Source organism: Notolepis coatsorum, assembly GCF_963971535.1.
Source record: "Notolepis coatsorum genome assembly, chromosome: 19".
NCBI classification, from domain to species: domain Eukaryota; kingdom Metazoa; phylum Chordata; class Actinopteri; order Aulopiformes; family Paralepididae; genus Notolepis; species Notolepis coatsorum.
In genome coordinates, this window is record NC_140183.1 from 20,525,115 (window position 1) to 20,538,575 (window position 13,461).

The following is a 13,461-nucleotide window of genomic DNA, read 5'->3' on the forward strand; positions in this document are numbered from 1 at the left end:
ACAAAGTGCAAAGTAATAATCAAGTTCAAGTTTTGTTTTATTTGTCATATATAAGGTACATACATGTACATTATAGTGAAATGCTTGGTTCTGTATGACCCTCCTAAGATTGTGCTTCATACAGTAAACAAAAAGTAAAAGAGTAAAGACCAAACACTATACGAAATATACAATACAAAACTAAAATGAATAGAGGTAGTGCGAATTTGTAGGAATAAATAGATACAAATATGGGGTAATGTTTAAAAAGTGTTTAAAGTGTCTAAAATGAATTTAAGGTGAATGTTTAAAGGGAGTGTGTGCATGTGGATGTTGGTGATAGTGATAATAGTGATAACAGTAGTGAACAGTAGTGAGTGGCACGATTCAATCAGACAGTAGTAGGCCATTGTCCTACCAAGGCCCTAAAAACAAGACTACAAACATCACCAAACAAACTGGTCACCTACTGCAATTATGCCACAACAATGTGGAACGCCCTACCCACAGCTGTAAAGGAATGTGAATCTCTACCCTCCTTCAAAACTGAGCACCTACGGAAGGCTGCAATTCGAAACTGGCCCGGTAAATGTCCAAACCCCCCCCCCCCCCCCCCCCGCCCCTCCAATGTACAGTTTCTTCCCCCTCGAATGTATATATTTTCTTTTATAGTCTCTGTCTCTTAAACAGTACTGTCTATCTGTATGTCGTGTATGTCATATATGTTATGATGAGTTGAAAATGGGGGACCCTGATGTAAACAAGACGAAAGTCTTTCTCTGGTCTGCATCCCCTTAACAATTGTATGTATTGAGCTGTACTGTACTGTACCCATTCTGCAATCTGTTAATACACTTTTCAATCAATCAATCAATCAATCAATCAATCAATCAATCAATCAATCAATCAATCAATCAATCAATCAATCAATCAATCAATGTTTATTATTAAAAGTCAGACAGTCCTAACAGTGTTTATTATTAAGAGTCAGACAGTCCTAACAGTGTTTATTATTAAGAGTCAGACAGTCCTAACAGTGTTTATTATTAAGAGTCAGACAGTCCTAACAGTGTTTATTATTAAGAGTCAGACAGTCCTAACAGTGTTTATTATTAAACACCGTGTTTTCCTTTTTACCCCCTTGAATGCCACGGTCCACGGCCAATGTTAACGTTAATATTGCCTAATCTATGTTTTAAATTATGGCTATGTGTCTAATCTGCCCGTCGCTTATCAAAGACTCATTTTCCAGTCAACATTGGCAAGGCAGATTGTATTTTTATCGCTTCATTTCCGTTTGATAGCATTTTGAAAATCACCCGTTTTCCGGGGAAAAACAACCCATTCTATGATAATCGCCTTTTACTGGAATATTCCAGAACGTTGTCATTTGTCGGCCTATTTATGAATCGTTTTCAAATAAACGCTAGATGATCGATAGTATATGTGTGCGCACGCACGCTCGTGCCGTGCGCTGATAATCGCTGCTGTTATTTCCTCATGGCTTTTACAGTCAAAACAGCTATATCACATATCACATAAACGCGTATATCTCTGTGAAAACGAGTCTGATTATCCTAACACTGATAACATAGATTCCTTACCTGAGGTCAGATGGTATCCAAATGGTTTATTCCAATTTCCGATCGCCATTCGAAAAAATTGATAAATGTATTGATCCATCGTGTATTTATAACCCATATTCGCCATGGCTCAGAGGCTCCAGAATGAACTCTGGTAGACCCCGGCTGCATCAGTGAGAAGTAAAATGTGGAGTCAGAAATCCGTTCTCCCATTCACTTTCATTGAGTCCATTCCAAAAGGGTGATTTACCATCTGGGAGACGATAGGGGGCGCTTTTTTCACATCTGATCGCAGGCGGTCCCTGGATCTCCAACGGTAGGCTCGCGTGATGCAATATGATTTCAGATCGCTAAAAAAAAAAAAAAAAAAAAAACAGAGAATAGCCGTGACGTGGCATTCAACGGTCGGGTCGTAAACCAGAGAAAAGCCGTGAGTGGCGCTCAAAGTGTTAAGAGTCAGACAGTCCTAACAGTTCCGTTAGCTCTCCAGCAATTGGCAGCAGTCCATGCCCACGGCTATGGAGCCTGATGGCTACTGGCATGAAGGACTGGCGGAGGCGAACATGTACAGAAAGAAAAATTGAAAATGGGAAGAAGAAGTAGATACAAAAATAAAAAATAAAAAAAGAGTCAGACAGTCCTAACAGTGTTTATTATTAACACATTCCCCGCCAATCACGTTGTACAGCGTTATTGCCGGCCATGCGTTGTCTGCCAAACCACGCTGTACAGCGATATTGAGATCAATATAAAAAAAATTCGCCATGGCATTCATAATTCATATATACACCTCCGGCGCTGCAGCTGGACCCTACGGCTCAAAAAAACGATGGCTCAATACCGCCGCCTGGTGGATGGTCGGGCGAGTTACACTGGTAAACAGGATATGGCTGTTGTGCGTCGATTAAATTCATCCGGCCGTCAGATATTGTCGCAAGGCTCCCGACAGACACTATAGTACATATCGATCGCTTTATAAACGTAATAATCGATATGATTTCGGCGTTTATTGCGACATACAAACCGGAAATGGACCTAGGCGATCGACGTCCTATACCTGGGATCTTTCACCGCCAGTCTCATTGACGCACGGTAAGAGGACGCTGACGCTATCTTCAGCCCAATTGTTTATTCTTTTCACTGCAAACCGATCTGATCAATATATCACCCATACTACATAAAGCATTTACTGACGATCACGGAATTATAAATGACCCCCCCCCCCCTTTCATCCGCGCATGATGACGCATAACGTATAGGATCATATACAGTTGAATTTTTTTATATAGCGTGTATCGGGAATAAACGGCAATTGATAATCTATATATATATGCGTTTATGCCTATAACTCACGTTCTATGAATTACTGCAGAAAACGATAAAAACATACTTATATTCTAGAAGGTATTTTTGTACGAATCTATGAATGAAAAAGTATAACGTTCCTACATCCTGAACGATAGATAATCAATGTTGAATGGGCCATAGTAATGTCAATTTAGCAATACAATTTAAAAAGTTATAGCCCTGCAAAGAAGGTGAACATCTCCATAGGCTTAGAGTGGTGGCAGTGAGGCTACATTGATGGATATAACCGTGGCAGGGAATGTGTTAAGAGTCAGACACGCCTAACAGTGTTTATTATTAAGAGTCAGACAGTCCTAACAGTTCCGTTAGCTCTCCAGCAATTGGCAGCAGTCCGTGCCCACAGCTATGGAGCCTGATGGCTACTGGCATGAAGGACTGGCGGAGGCGAACATGTACAGTAGTATGTGGAAGATTTCAGATTATTTTAAATGAGGACCGTGTTGACTCAACCACCTGCAACCATGTGGTACCAGCAGGTAATTTAGTGGCTGAGTCTATCTACTGCCTGACCGTGTCGAATGAGAGCCGGGTAGACTCAACCACCGAATGATTCCAACATATTGGATTCCAACAATTACGCTTATTCCAACATAATAGTACATGGTCCTCATTCCAAATGATCGAAAACTTTACACAATTGATTGATTGATTGATTGAAAACTTTATTAACAGTTTGCAGAATGGGTACAGTACATCTCAATACAAACAACTGCTAATACATTTACATCAACATTTACATTTAGTCATTTAGCTGACGCTTTTATCCAAAGCGACTTACAGGTTATGTACGACAAGCCATCAGGAAGGGCACAACTCTATCAGCTGAGCAACAATGTTCATCAAAGTGTTGAGTGCTACAGTGTAGGTTAGTTTATTAGGACAAGTGCATGACAGTACGGTTAGTTAGGGTTAGATATTTTTTTTCTTTTTTTTAAATTCAGATAATGGTTGAAGAAGTGCGTCTTTAGTCGACGGCGAAAGATTGGACGTGTTTCGGCTGTCCTAACTGGGGTGGGTAGTTCATTCCACCATTGTGGGGCAAGGACTGAGAATAGGCGACCTCTCTTTGATGACCCTCCCGGAGCTTGGATAGGAGTAGGTCTGAGGCGGCCAGAAGATGCAGAGCGTAGGGGTCTTGAGGGTGTGTAGTTAGAGACCATTGACCGGAGGTAGGCGGGAGCGGTTCCCTTTACCGGTCCGCACGGTATGCTAGGTCGAGGGCCTTGAAGCGGATTCGTGCAGCAATGGGGAGCCAGTGCAGGTCCCTAAGAAGTGGGGTGACATGGGCCGACTTCGGTAGGTTTGAGATCAGGCGGGCCGCTGCGTTCTGAATCAGTTGAAGAGGCTTAGTGGCAGTGGCCGGGAGGCCAGCGAGCACTGCGTTGCAGTAGTCAAACTTTTATTCTCAAAATGGACATTAAGGGTTTACCCTCAATTGCAATGTCGTCGAGATTATAAATTCAAACAGTTCAGAATTCATATACAAGGGATAAAATACATAAATAGGACAAAAACAATGAAAGAAAAGAGGCTTTAAATGCGTCTTTTCTATGTATGAATCAAGGTTCTCCAGGACTCAGGTTCTGGAGTAGCTACAGAACAAATTACAACCACAAGCGCTTCAACACAACACTCACTTTTTCTGCAATAGTTTTAAACGTGTGCCCTAGAAAGAACAAGAGGAGATATTGTCTTCATGCACAGAACAAGGTGTTATTTTTTAACAATGGAAAACAAACACACAGCCATCTCGACCACTCCGAGAAATCAAGAATTAGTTCTGCAGAAAGCCATGTAAAAAAGAAAGCACACAGAGCAAACAGGCTCATGGGAAACGTTTTGAAAACATGGTGACAGTACCACTCACGGCCAGTAGGCACCACTATTATACATTATCAGTTTAACCTAATTTAGACATTTTGAAAGAAAAGAGCACTGTTTTGTTTCATTATGTTCATATATACTGTTTTGTTTTGTATCATTGTCAAGTAATGAAAAAAAACTATACAAATAATTACATATTTGAATTGGGCTATTATCTACACTAACCTGTTTTGTAATCATCATTAATCTACAGAAGGTTATTACAGTACATAACGTTAAACATCAATGTTTAGTTATTCTCTTTTCATTCATTCAACCATCCATCCATCCATCCATCCATCCATCCATTCAGCTTTCCAGTGATGCCATAACTTAATTAATTAATCCATTCATTCATCCACCCATTCATCCATCCCATTAATTCATCCACTCATCCATTCATTAATGAATTAGTTCATTAATATTCCCAGTGATACTCTAAGTTAATGAATTCATCCCTTGTTTCAGTGATGACCTCAGCGTGACAGGCACGGACAACTGTACCTTCTCTGTGTGCCAGAAGGCCCTGGGCAAAGACGACTTCACCAAGATCCCCAACGGAGTCAATGGCGTGGAGGACAGAATGTCTGTCATCTGGGAGAAGGGCGTGGTATGTCCCATTACTGTCTGTCTCTGTTTCAGGACATAATGTCCCTCATGTGGGAGAAGGGTTGTTACTGTCTGTCTGTGTTTCAGGACATAATGTCCCTCATCTGGGAGGAGAATGAATGAATGAATGAATGAATGAATGAATGAATGAATGAATGAATGAATGAATGAATGAATGAATGAATGAATGAATGAATGAATGAATGAAAACTTTATTTAACAGATTTCAGAATGGGTACAATACAGTACGGCTCAATACACACAAGTGTTAAGGGGATGCAGACCTGAGAAAGACATTTGTCTTGTTTCCATCAGGGTCCCCCATTTTCAATTCATATAGAAGGACGTTGTATGTCAAATGAATGTGAATGTGAATGAACACTACACAACAACAACAACCACCAAACACACATAGCACACACATCCACACGCACACACTCACTTTAAACAAACACACTGTAGCACCCACTACACACACTTTATAGCACACACCCACTTTAAACAAACACACTGTAGCACCCACTCCCCACACTTTATATTTATGGATGAAGGATTGCACTACAACTCGTACACCTTACTGTAAATTGTACCTAAAATTGTACCTCATCCCATTTCTGCTTTGCACTAGATAGTACTGTACATTAGTACACTGCATAGTATTGTGTATTGTATATTATATGGTAACTCAGAACATTGTACATATGTCTATACCGAACAACTGTGACCTCATTTTCTTCTTCTAAATTCATGCTATATTATGTTATTATGTTATTTGATACTATCTTGTCTAGCACAGTCTCTGGAGCGTAACAGTAAGAAGCATTTTGTATGAAAGTATTCTGTACTTCTGTATGACAACTATTAAAGAACTTGAACTTGAAATATACTAATTAAAATGGTTGGACCTGCGAGATTTGTATGTTGTACTTTGTAGGTCTGCATTGTAAGGAGTAAAAAGTATGTTTTTTTCCTCTGAAATATATTATTGAGTAAACGTACAAGTATACAAACCTAATAGTACAAGTCCCCCAAAACAGTACTTAAGTATTGTAAGAAGTACAATTACTCAAGTACTTTGCACCCCTGGGTGGGGGTGATGTGCTGCCAGGGCTTGGTGCAGGTGAGAGCCCTGGAGCCTGTCCAGGGTGTTGCTGGTGCCCCAGACAGGACTGCATTACAGCAGTCAAGGAGTGAGTGAAGATGAGGGCTGGAGAGGTTTTTGAGGTGGAAGAATGTGCTTTTCACGAGAGACTTGTGAATTATAGTGAATGGAGTTGTCATTCAGTGTGACACCGTGTTGAAGCTCTGTGTCTCTCCTCAGTATCTTGTCTCTCCTCTCCTCAGCACAGTGTATTGTCTCTCCTCTCCTCATCATCACAGTATCTTGTCTCTCCTCTCCTCAGTATCTTGTCTCTCCTCTCCTCAGTATCTTGTCTCTCCTCTCCTCAGTATATTGTCTCTCCTCTCCTCATCATCACAGTATCTTGTCTCTCCTCTCCTCAGTATCTTGTCTCTCCTCTCCTCAGTATCTTGTCTCTCCTCTCCTCAGTATATTGTCTCTCCTCTCCTCATCATCACAGTGTATTGTCTCTCCTCTCCTCATCATCACAGTATCTTGTCTCTCCTCTCATCAGTATATTGTCTCTCCTCTCCTCATCATCACAGTATCCTGTCTCTCCTCTCCTCAGAATATTGTCTCTCCTCTCCTCATCATCACAGTATCTTGTCTCTCCTCTCCTCAGTATCTTGTCTCTCCTCTCCTCAGTATCTTGTCTCTCCTCTCCTCAGTATATTGTCTCTCCTCTCCTCAGTATCTTGTATCTCCTCTCCTCAGTATCTTGTATCTCCTCTCCTCAGTATATTGTCTCTCCTCTCCTCAGTATATTGTCTCTCCTCTCCTCAGTATCTTGTCTCTCCTCTCCTCAGTATATTGTCTCTCCTCTCCTCAGTATCTTGTCTCTCTTCTCCTCAGAACAGTATATTGTCTCTCCTCTCCTCAGTATAGTCTCTCCTTTCCTCAGTATATTGTCTCTCCTCTCCTCAGTATATTGTCTCTCCTCTCCTCAGTATATTGTCTCTCCTCTCCTCAGTATATTGTCTCTCCTCTCCTCAGTATATTGTATCTCCTCTCCTCAGTATCTTGTATCTCCTCTCCTCAGTATATTGTCTCTCCTCTCCTCAGCAGTGTCTCTCTTCTCCTCAGCACAGTATGTTGTCTCTCCTGTCCTCAGTATATTGTCTCTCCTCTCCTCAGCAGTGTCTCTCTTCTCCTCAGCACAGTATGTTGTCTCTCCTGTCCTCAGTATATTGTCTCTCCTCTCCTCAGCAGTGTCTCTCTTCTCCTCAGAACAGTATATTGTCTCTCCTCTCCTCAGTATATTGTCTCTCCTCTCCTCAGCAGTGTCTCTCTTCTCCTCAGAACAGTATATTGTCTCTCCTCTCCTCAGCAGTGTCTCTCTTCTCCTCAGAACAGTATATTGTCTCTCCTCTCCTCAGCAGTGTCTCTCTTCTCCTCAGAACAGTATATTGTCTCTCCTCTCCTCAGCAGTGTCTCTCTTCTCCTCAGAACAGTATATTGTCTCTCCTCTCCTCAGCAGTGTCTCTCTTCTCCTCAGAACAGTATATTGTCTCTCCTCTCCTCAGCAGTGTCTCTCTTCTCCTCAGCACAGTATGTTGTCTCTCCTCTCCTCACAGCACAGTGGCAAGATGGACGAGAACAGATTTGTAGCCGTCACCAGCAGCAACGCGGCCAAAATCTTCAACTTCTACCCCCAGAAAGGCAGAATCGCCAAGGGCTCCGATGCTGATGTGGTCATATGGGATCCCAAGCTGAGCAGGTCAGAATCTCAGCTCACTTCACAGTATAATATACCACAGAGATGGCCTTAGCCCATAGTTATTTGTGTGTGTGTGTGTGTGTGTGTGTGTGTGTGTGTGTGTGTGTGTGTGTGTGTGTGTGTGTGTGTGTGTGTGTGTGTGTGTGTGTGTGTGTGTGTGTGTGTGTGTGTGTGTGTGTGTGTGTGTGTGTGTGTGTGTGTGTGTGTGTGTGTGTGTGTGTGTGTGTGTGTGTGTGTGTGTGGTGTGTGGTGTGTGGTGTGTGTGTGTACTTGTCTGCATGTGTGTGTGTCACAGTGCATGCATTTTTGTTTAAAAAAATATATACTTTTTACAAACATAAATCCTGAAAGTGTAACACATTAAACAGTGAGTCAATATTTTAAATAGCTCCGTCAGCTGTCAGTGGTAATGTTTATATCCCTGCTATCTGAATCCTTGCCTGCAGATGGCGCTGCTGAGACACTGTTCGTTCAGGGTAGGGGAGGTCAGGCTGAATGAGACCAGTTAGTATGCCGGCTAGGAGAGGAAAGAGCTACACTGTATCTTTTATTCTGTTCCGCCTCTATCCACACCATGATGACATCATCATGTGTCATCATCATTCCACCACAGTTGCAAATATAGGCATAAAATAATGGTGCAGTATTTGGATTTATTTATTTATGCACACAATATTGCATAGGCTGCATGGTGCTGAGTGTGTTCCACCTAGGATTCAACTCTTTTCAAAAACAGTTCAATTAGAATCACAATCACAATGGTTTTTATTCATCAGGAGAAGGGATACACAGGGATTAGTATTGGTGATATAGGTGCAGACACTGACCACCTGGTGGCGCTAGACTAAACACATCACTCAACACCACATACAGGACTAACATACATGACCAGAGATACTAGACTAAACACATCACTCAACACCACATACAGGACTAACATACATGACCAGAGATACTAGACTAAACACATCACTCAACACGACATACAGTAACATACATGATGAGAGATACTAGACTAAACACATCAGTCAACACGACATACAGTAACATACATGACCAGAGATACTAGACTAAACACATCAGTCAACACGACATACAGTAACATACATGACCAGAGATACTAGACTAAACACATCACTCCATCAACACCACATACAGGACTAACATACATGATGAGAAATACTACTGTACATGCTACAGCACTGGCCGTAGGGACCTGCTGTTTGACAGATATGTTGTGTGTTTCTGTTTCTCTATGCCAGTGAGAAGCCTGATATGTATCTCCCCACAGACGCACAGGCATATACACACACACGCGCACGCACGCACGCACGCACGCACGAACACACACACACGCGCACGCACGCACGCACGCACGCACACACACACACACACACACACACACACAATCTGTTCTGTGGCAGCGTGGTAGCGCCCAGTGCAGAGGAACGTTTGCATGCAGGAAGTCAGAGTAACTTACATAACGCAGCCTGGCACGGGTCTCGTTCATGGAATCTGGGCTAAGCCCTACAGGGCTCATCACTAACGGATGAACTGAACCAGGAAGGAACATGAGACAGTGTCATTTGCTGCGAATTAATTCAACGCTAATATGGGAGGAGCTTCTGAATTCTTACTATTGCTGTAATGGAATTAAGAGGAGGCTCTGTCTTTGAATAGGTGCACGCTTTGATGACACACAGTCGCGGCTAATTCAGTCACGTAGGGTAGAGATGGTTTCAGTGGAATGTCTGATGAGTTGCTAGGAAACGGCATGTTTTAGATTTGTTCTAATATAAACAAAGCATGATCCTTGTCTCTACTGCCCTGACCAGAGCTGTTTATTACCAGAGTTTTGACAGCGAAGACTCACTATGGATAAGGTGGCCAGAACACAGCATGTTTATTTTGAGTGTGTGGTGTGGGGAACATTTCTGACAGAGGTAGTCCTCTCTAGAATCAGAGGTAGTCCGCTCTAGAATCACAGCTAGTCCGCTATAGAATCAGAGGTAGTCTGCTCTAGAATCAGAGGTAGTCTGCTCTAGAATCACAGCTAGTCCGCTCTAGAATCAGAGGTAGTCCTCTCTAGAATCAGAGGTAGTCTGCTCTAGAATCAGAAGTAGTCCGCTCTAGAATCAGAAGTAGTCGGCTCTAGAATCAGAGCTAGTCGGCTCTATAATCAGAAGTAGTCCGCTCTAGAATCAGAAGTAGTCCGCTCTAGAATCAGAAGTAGTCCGCTCTAGAATCAGAGGTAGTCGGCTCTAGAATCAGAGGTAGTCCGCTCTAGAATCAGAAGTAGTCTTCTCTAGAATCAGAGGTAGTCCGCTCTAGAATCAGAAGTAGTCCGCTCTAGAATCAGAAGTAGTCCGCTCTAGAATCAGAGGTAGTCGGCTCTAGAATCAGAAGTAGTCTGCTCTAGAATACGAGCTAGTCCGCTCTAGAATCACAGCTAGCCTTCTCTATAATCAGAGCTAGTCCGCTCTAGAATCAGAGCTAGTCTGCTCTAGAATCAGAGGCAGTCCGCTCTAGAATCAGAAGTAGTCTGCTCTAGAATCAGAAGTAGTCCTCTCTAGAATCAGAAGTAGTCCTCTCTAGAATACGAGCTAGTCCGCTCTAGAATCACAGCTAGTCCACTCTAGAATCAGAGGTAGTCTGCTCTAGAATCAGAGGTAGTCTGCTCTAGAATCAGAGCTAGTCTGCTCTAGAATCAGAAGTAGTCCTCTCTAGAATACGAGCTAGTCCGCTCTAGAATCACAGCTAGTCCGCTCTAGAATCACAGCTAGTCCGCTCTAGAATCAGAGGTAGTCCGCTCTAGAATCAGAGCTAGTCCGCTCTAGAATCAGAAGTAGTCCGCTCTAGAATCAGAGCTAGTCCGCTCTAGAATCAGAGGTAGTCTGCTTTAGAATCAGAGCTAGTCCGCTCTAGAATCAGAGGTAGTCTGCTCTAGAATCAGAAGTAGTCCGCTCTAGAATCAGAAGTAGTCCGCTCTAGAATCAGAGCTAGTCCGCTCTAGAATCAGAAGTAGTCCGCTCTAGAATCAGAAGTAGTCCGCTCTAGAATCAGAGGTAGTCCTCTCTAGAATCAGAGCTAGTCCGCTCTAGAATCAGAGCTAGTCCGCTCTAGAATCAGAAGTAGTCCGCTCTAGAATCAGAAGTAGTCCACTCTAGAATCAGAGCTAGTCGGCTCTAGAATCAGAGCTAGTCTGCTCTAGAATCAGAGGTAGTCCGCTCTAGAATCAGAAGTAGTCCGCTCTAGAATCAGAAGTAGTCCGCTCTAGAATCAGAGGTAGTCCTCTCTAGAATCAGAGGTAGTCATCTCTAGAATCAGAGGTAGTCCTCTCTAGAATCAGAGGTAGTCCGCTCTAGAATCAAAGCTAGTCTTCTCTAGAATCAGAAGTAGTCCACTCTAGAATCAGAAGTAGTCTGCTCTAGAATCAGAGCTAGTCCGCTCTAGAATCAGAGCTAGTCCGCTCTAGAATCAGAGGTAGTCTGCTCTAGAATCAGAAGTAGTCGGCTCTAGAATCAGAGCTAGTCCTCTCTAGAATCAGAGCTAGTCCACTCTAGAATCAGAGCTAGTCCTCTCTAGAATCAGAGCTAGTCTGCTCTAGAATCAGAGGTAGTAAGCTCTAGAATCAGAGGTAGTCCTCTCTAGAATCAGAGGTAGTCCTCTCTAGAATCAGAGCTAGTCTGCTCTAGAATCAGAAGTAGTCGGCTCTAGAATCAGAAGTAGTCCTCTCTAGAATCAGAAATAGTCTGCTCTAGAATCAGAAGTAGTCGGCTCTAGAATCAGAAGTAGTCCTCTCTAGAATCAGAGGTAGTCCTCTCTAGAATCAGAAGTAGTCTGCTCTAGAATCAGAAGTAGTCCTCTCTAGAATCAGAAGTAGTCGGCTCTAGAATACGAGCTAGCCTTCTCTAGAATCAGAAGTAGTCCTCTCTAGAATCAGAAGTAGTCTGCTCTAGAATTTGAAGTAGCCTTCTCTAGAATCAGAGCTAGTCCTCTCTAGAATCAGAGCTAGTCCGCTCTAGAATCAGAAGTAGTCTTCTCTAGAATCAGAAGTAGTCCTCTCTAGAATCAGAAGTAGTCCTCTCTAGAATCAGAAGTAGTCCACTCTAGAATACGAGCTAGCCTTCTCTAGAATCAGAGCTAGTCCTCTCTAGAATCAGAAGTAGTCCTCTCTAGAATCAGAGCTAGTCCGCTCTAGAATCAGAAGTAGTCTTCTCTAGAATCAGAAGTAGTCTTCTCTAGAATCAGAAGTAGTCCTCTCTAGAATCAGAAGTAGTCCTCTCTAGAATCAGAAGTAGTCTTCTCTAGAATCAGAAGTAGTCCTCTCTAGAATCAGAAGTAGTCCTCTCTAGAATCAGAAGTAGTCTTCTCTAGAATCAGAAGTAGTCCTCTCTAGAATCAGAAGTAGTCCGCTCTAGAATCAGAAGTAGTCCGCTCTAGAATCAGAAGTAGTCTTCTCTAGAATCAGAGGTAGTCCGCTCTAGAATCAGAAGTAGTCTTCTCTAGAATCAGAAGTAGTCCTCTCTAGAATCAGAAGTAGTCCTCTCTAGAATCAGAAGTAGTCTTCTCTAGAATCAGAGGTAGTCCGCTCTAGAATCAGAAGTAGTCTTCTCTAGAATCAGAAGTAGTCCTCTCTAGAATCAGAAGTAGTCCTCTCTAGAATCAGAAGTAGTCCTCTCTAGAATCAGAAGTAGTCCTCTCTAGAATCAGAAGTAGTCCTCTCTAGAATCAGAGGTAGTCCGCTCTAGAATCAGAAGTAGTCTTCTCTAGAATCAGAAGTAGTCCTCTCTAGAATCAGAAGTAGTCCTCTCTAGAATCAGAAGTAGTCCTCTCTAGAATCAGAAGTAGTCCGCTCTAGAATCAGAGGTAGTCTGCTCTAGAATCAGAGGCAGTCCGCTCTAGAATCAGAAGTAGTCTGCTCTAGAATCAGAAGTAGTCCTCTCTAGAATCAGAAGTAGTCCTCTCTAGAATACAAGCTTGTCCGCTCTAGAATCACAGCTAGCCTTCTCTAGAATCAGAGCTAGTCTGCTCTAGAATCAGAAGTAGTCCTCTCTAGAATACGAGCTAGTCCGCTCTAGAATCAGAGCTAGTCCGCTCTAGAATCAGAGGTAGTCTGCTCTAGAATCAGAGCTAGCCTGCTCTAGAATCAGAGGTAGTCTGCTCTAGAATCAGAAGTAGTCCACTCTATAATCAGAGCTAGTCCGCTCTAGAATCAGAGG

At 42.7% G+C, this 13,461-nt stretch overlaps 1 protein-coding gene across 1 annotated transcript in view; it reads left to right on the plus strand.

Annotated features, from left to right (window-relative positions):
• The window catches only part of dpys (dihydropyrimidinase), a gene marked incomplete at both ends in the record, with an annotated part of 44,421 nt that overhangs the window by 19,399 nt on the left and 11,561 nt on the right, over positions 1–13,461 (plus strand). The window contains 2 exons of the mRNA XM_084336573.1: positions 5,262–5,403; positions 8,097–8,239. Of these exons, the coding sequence (XP_084192699.1) occupies positions 5,262–5,403; positions 8,097–8,239 (285 nt within the window). The remainder of the gene's footprint in view (positions 1–5,261; positions 5,404–8,096; positions 8,240–13,461) is intronic.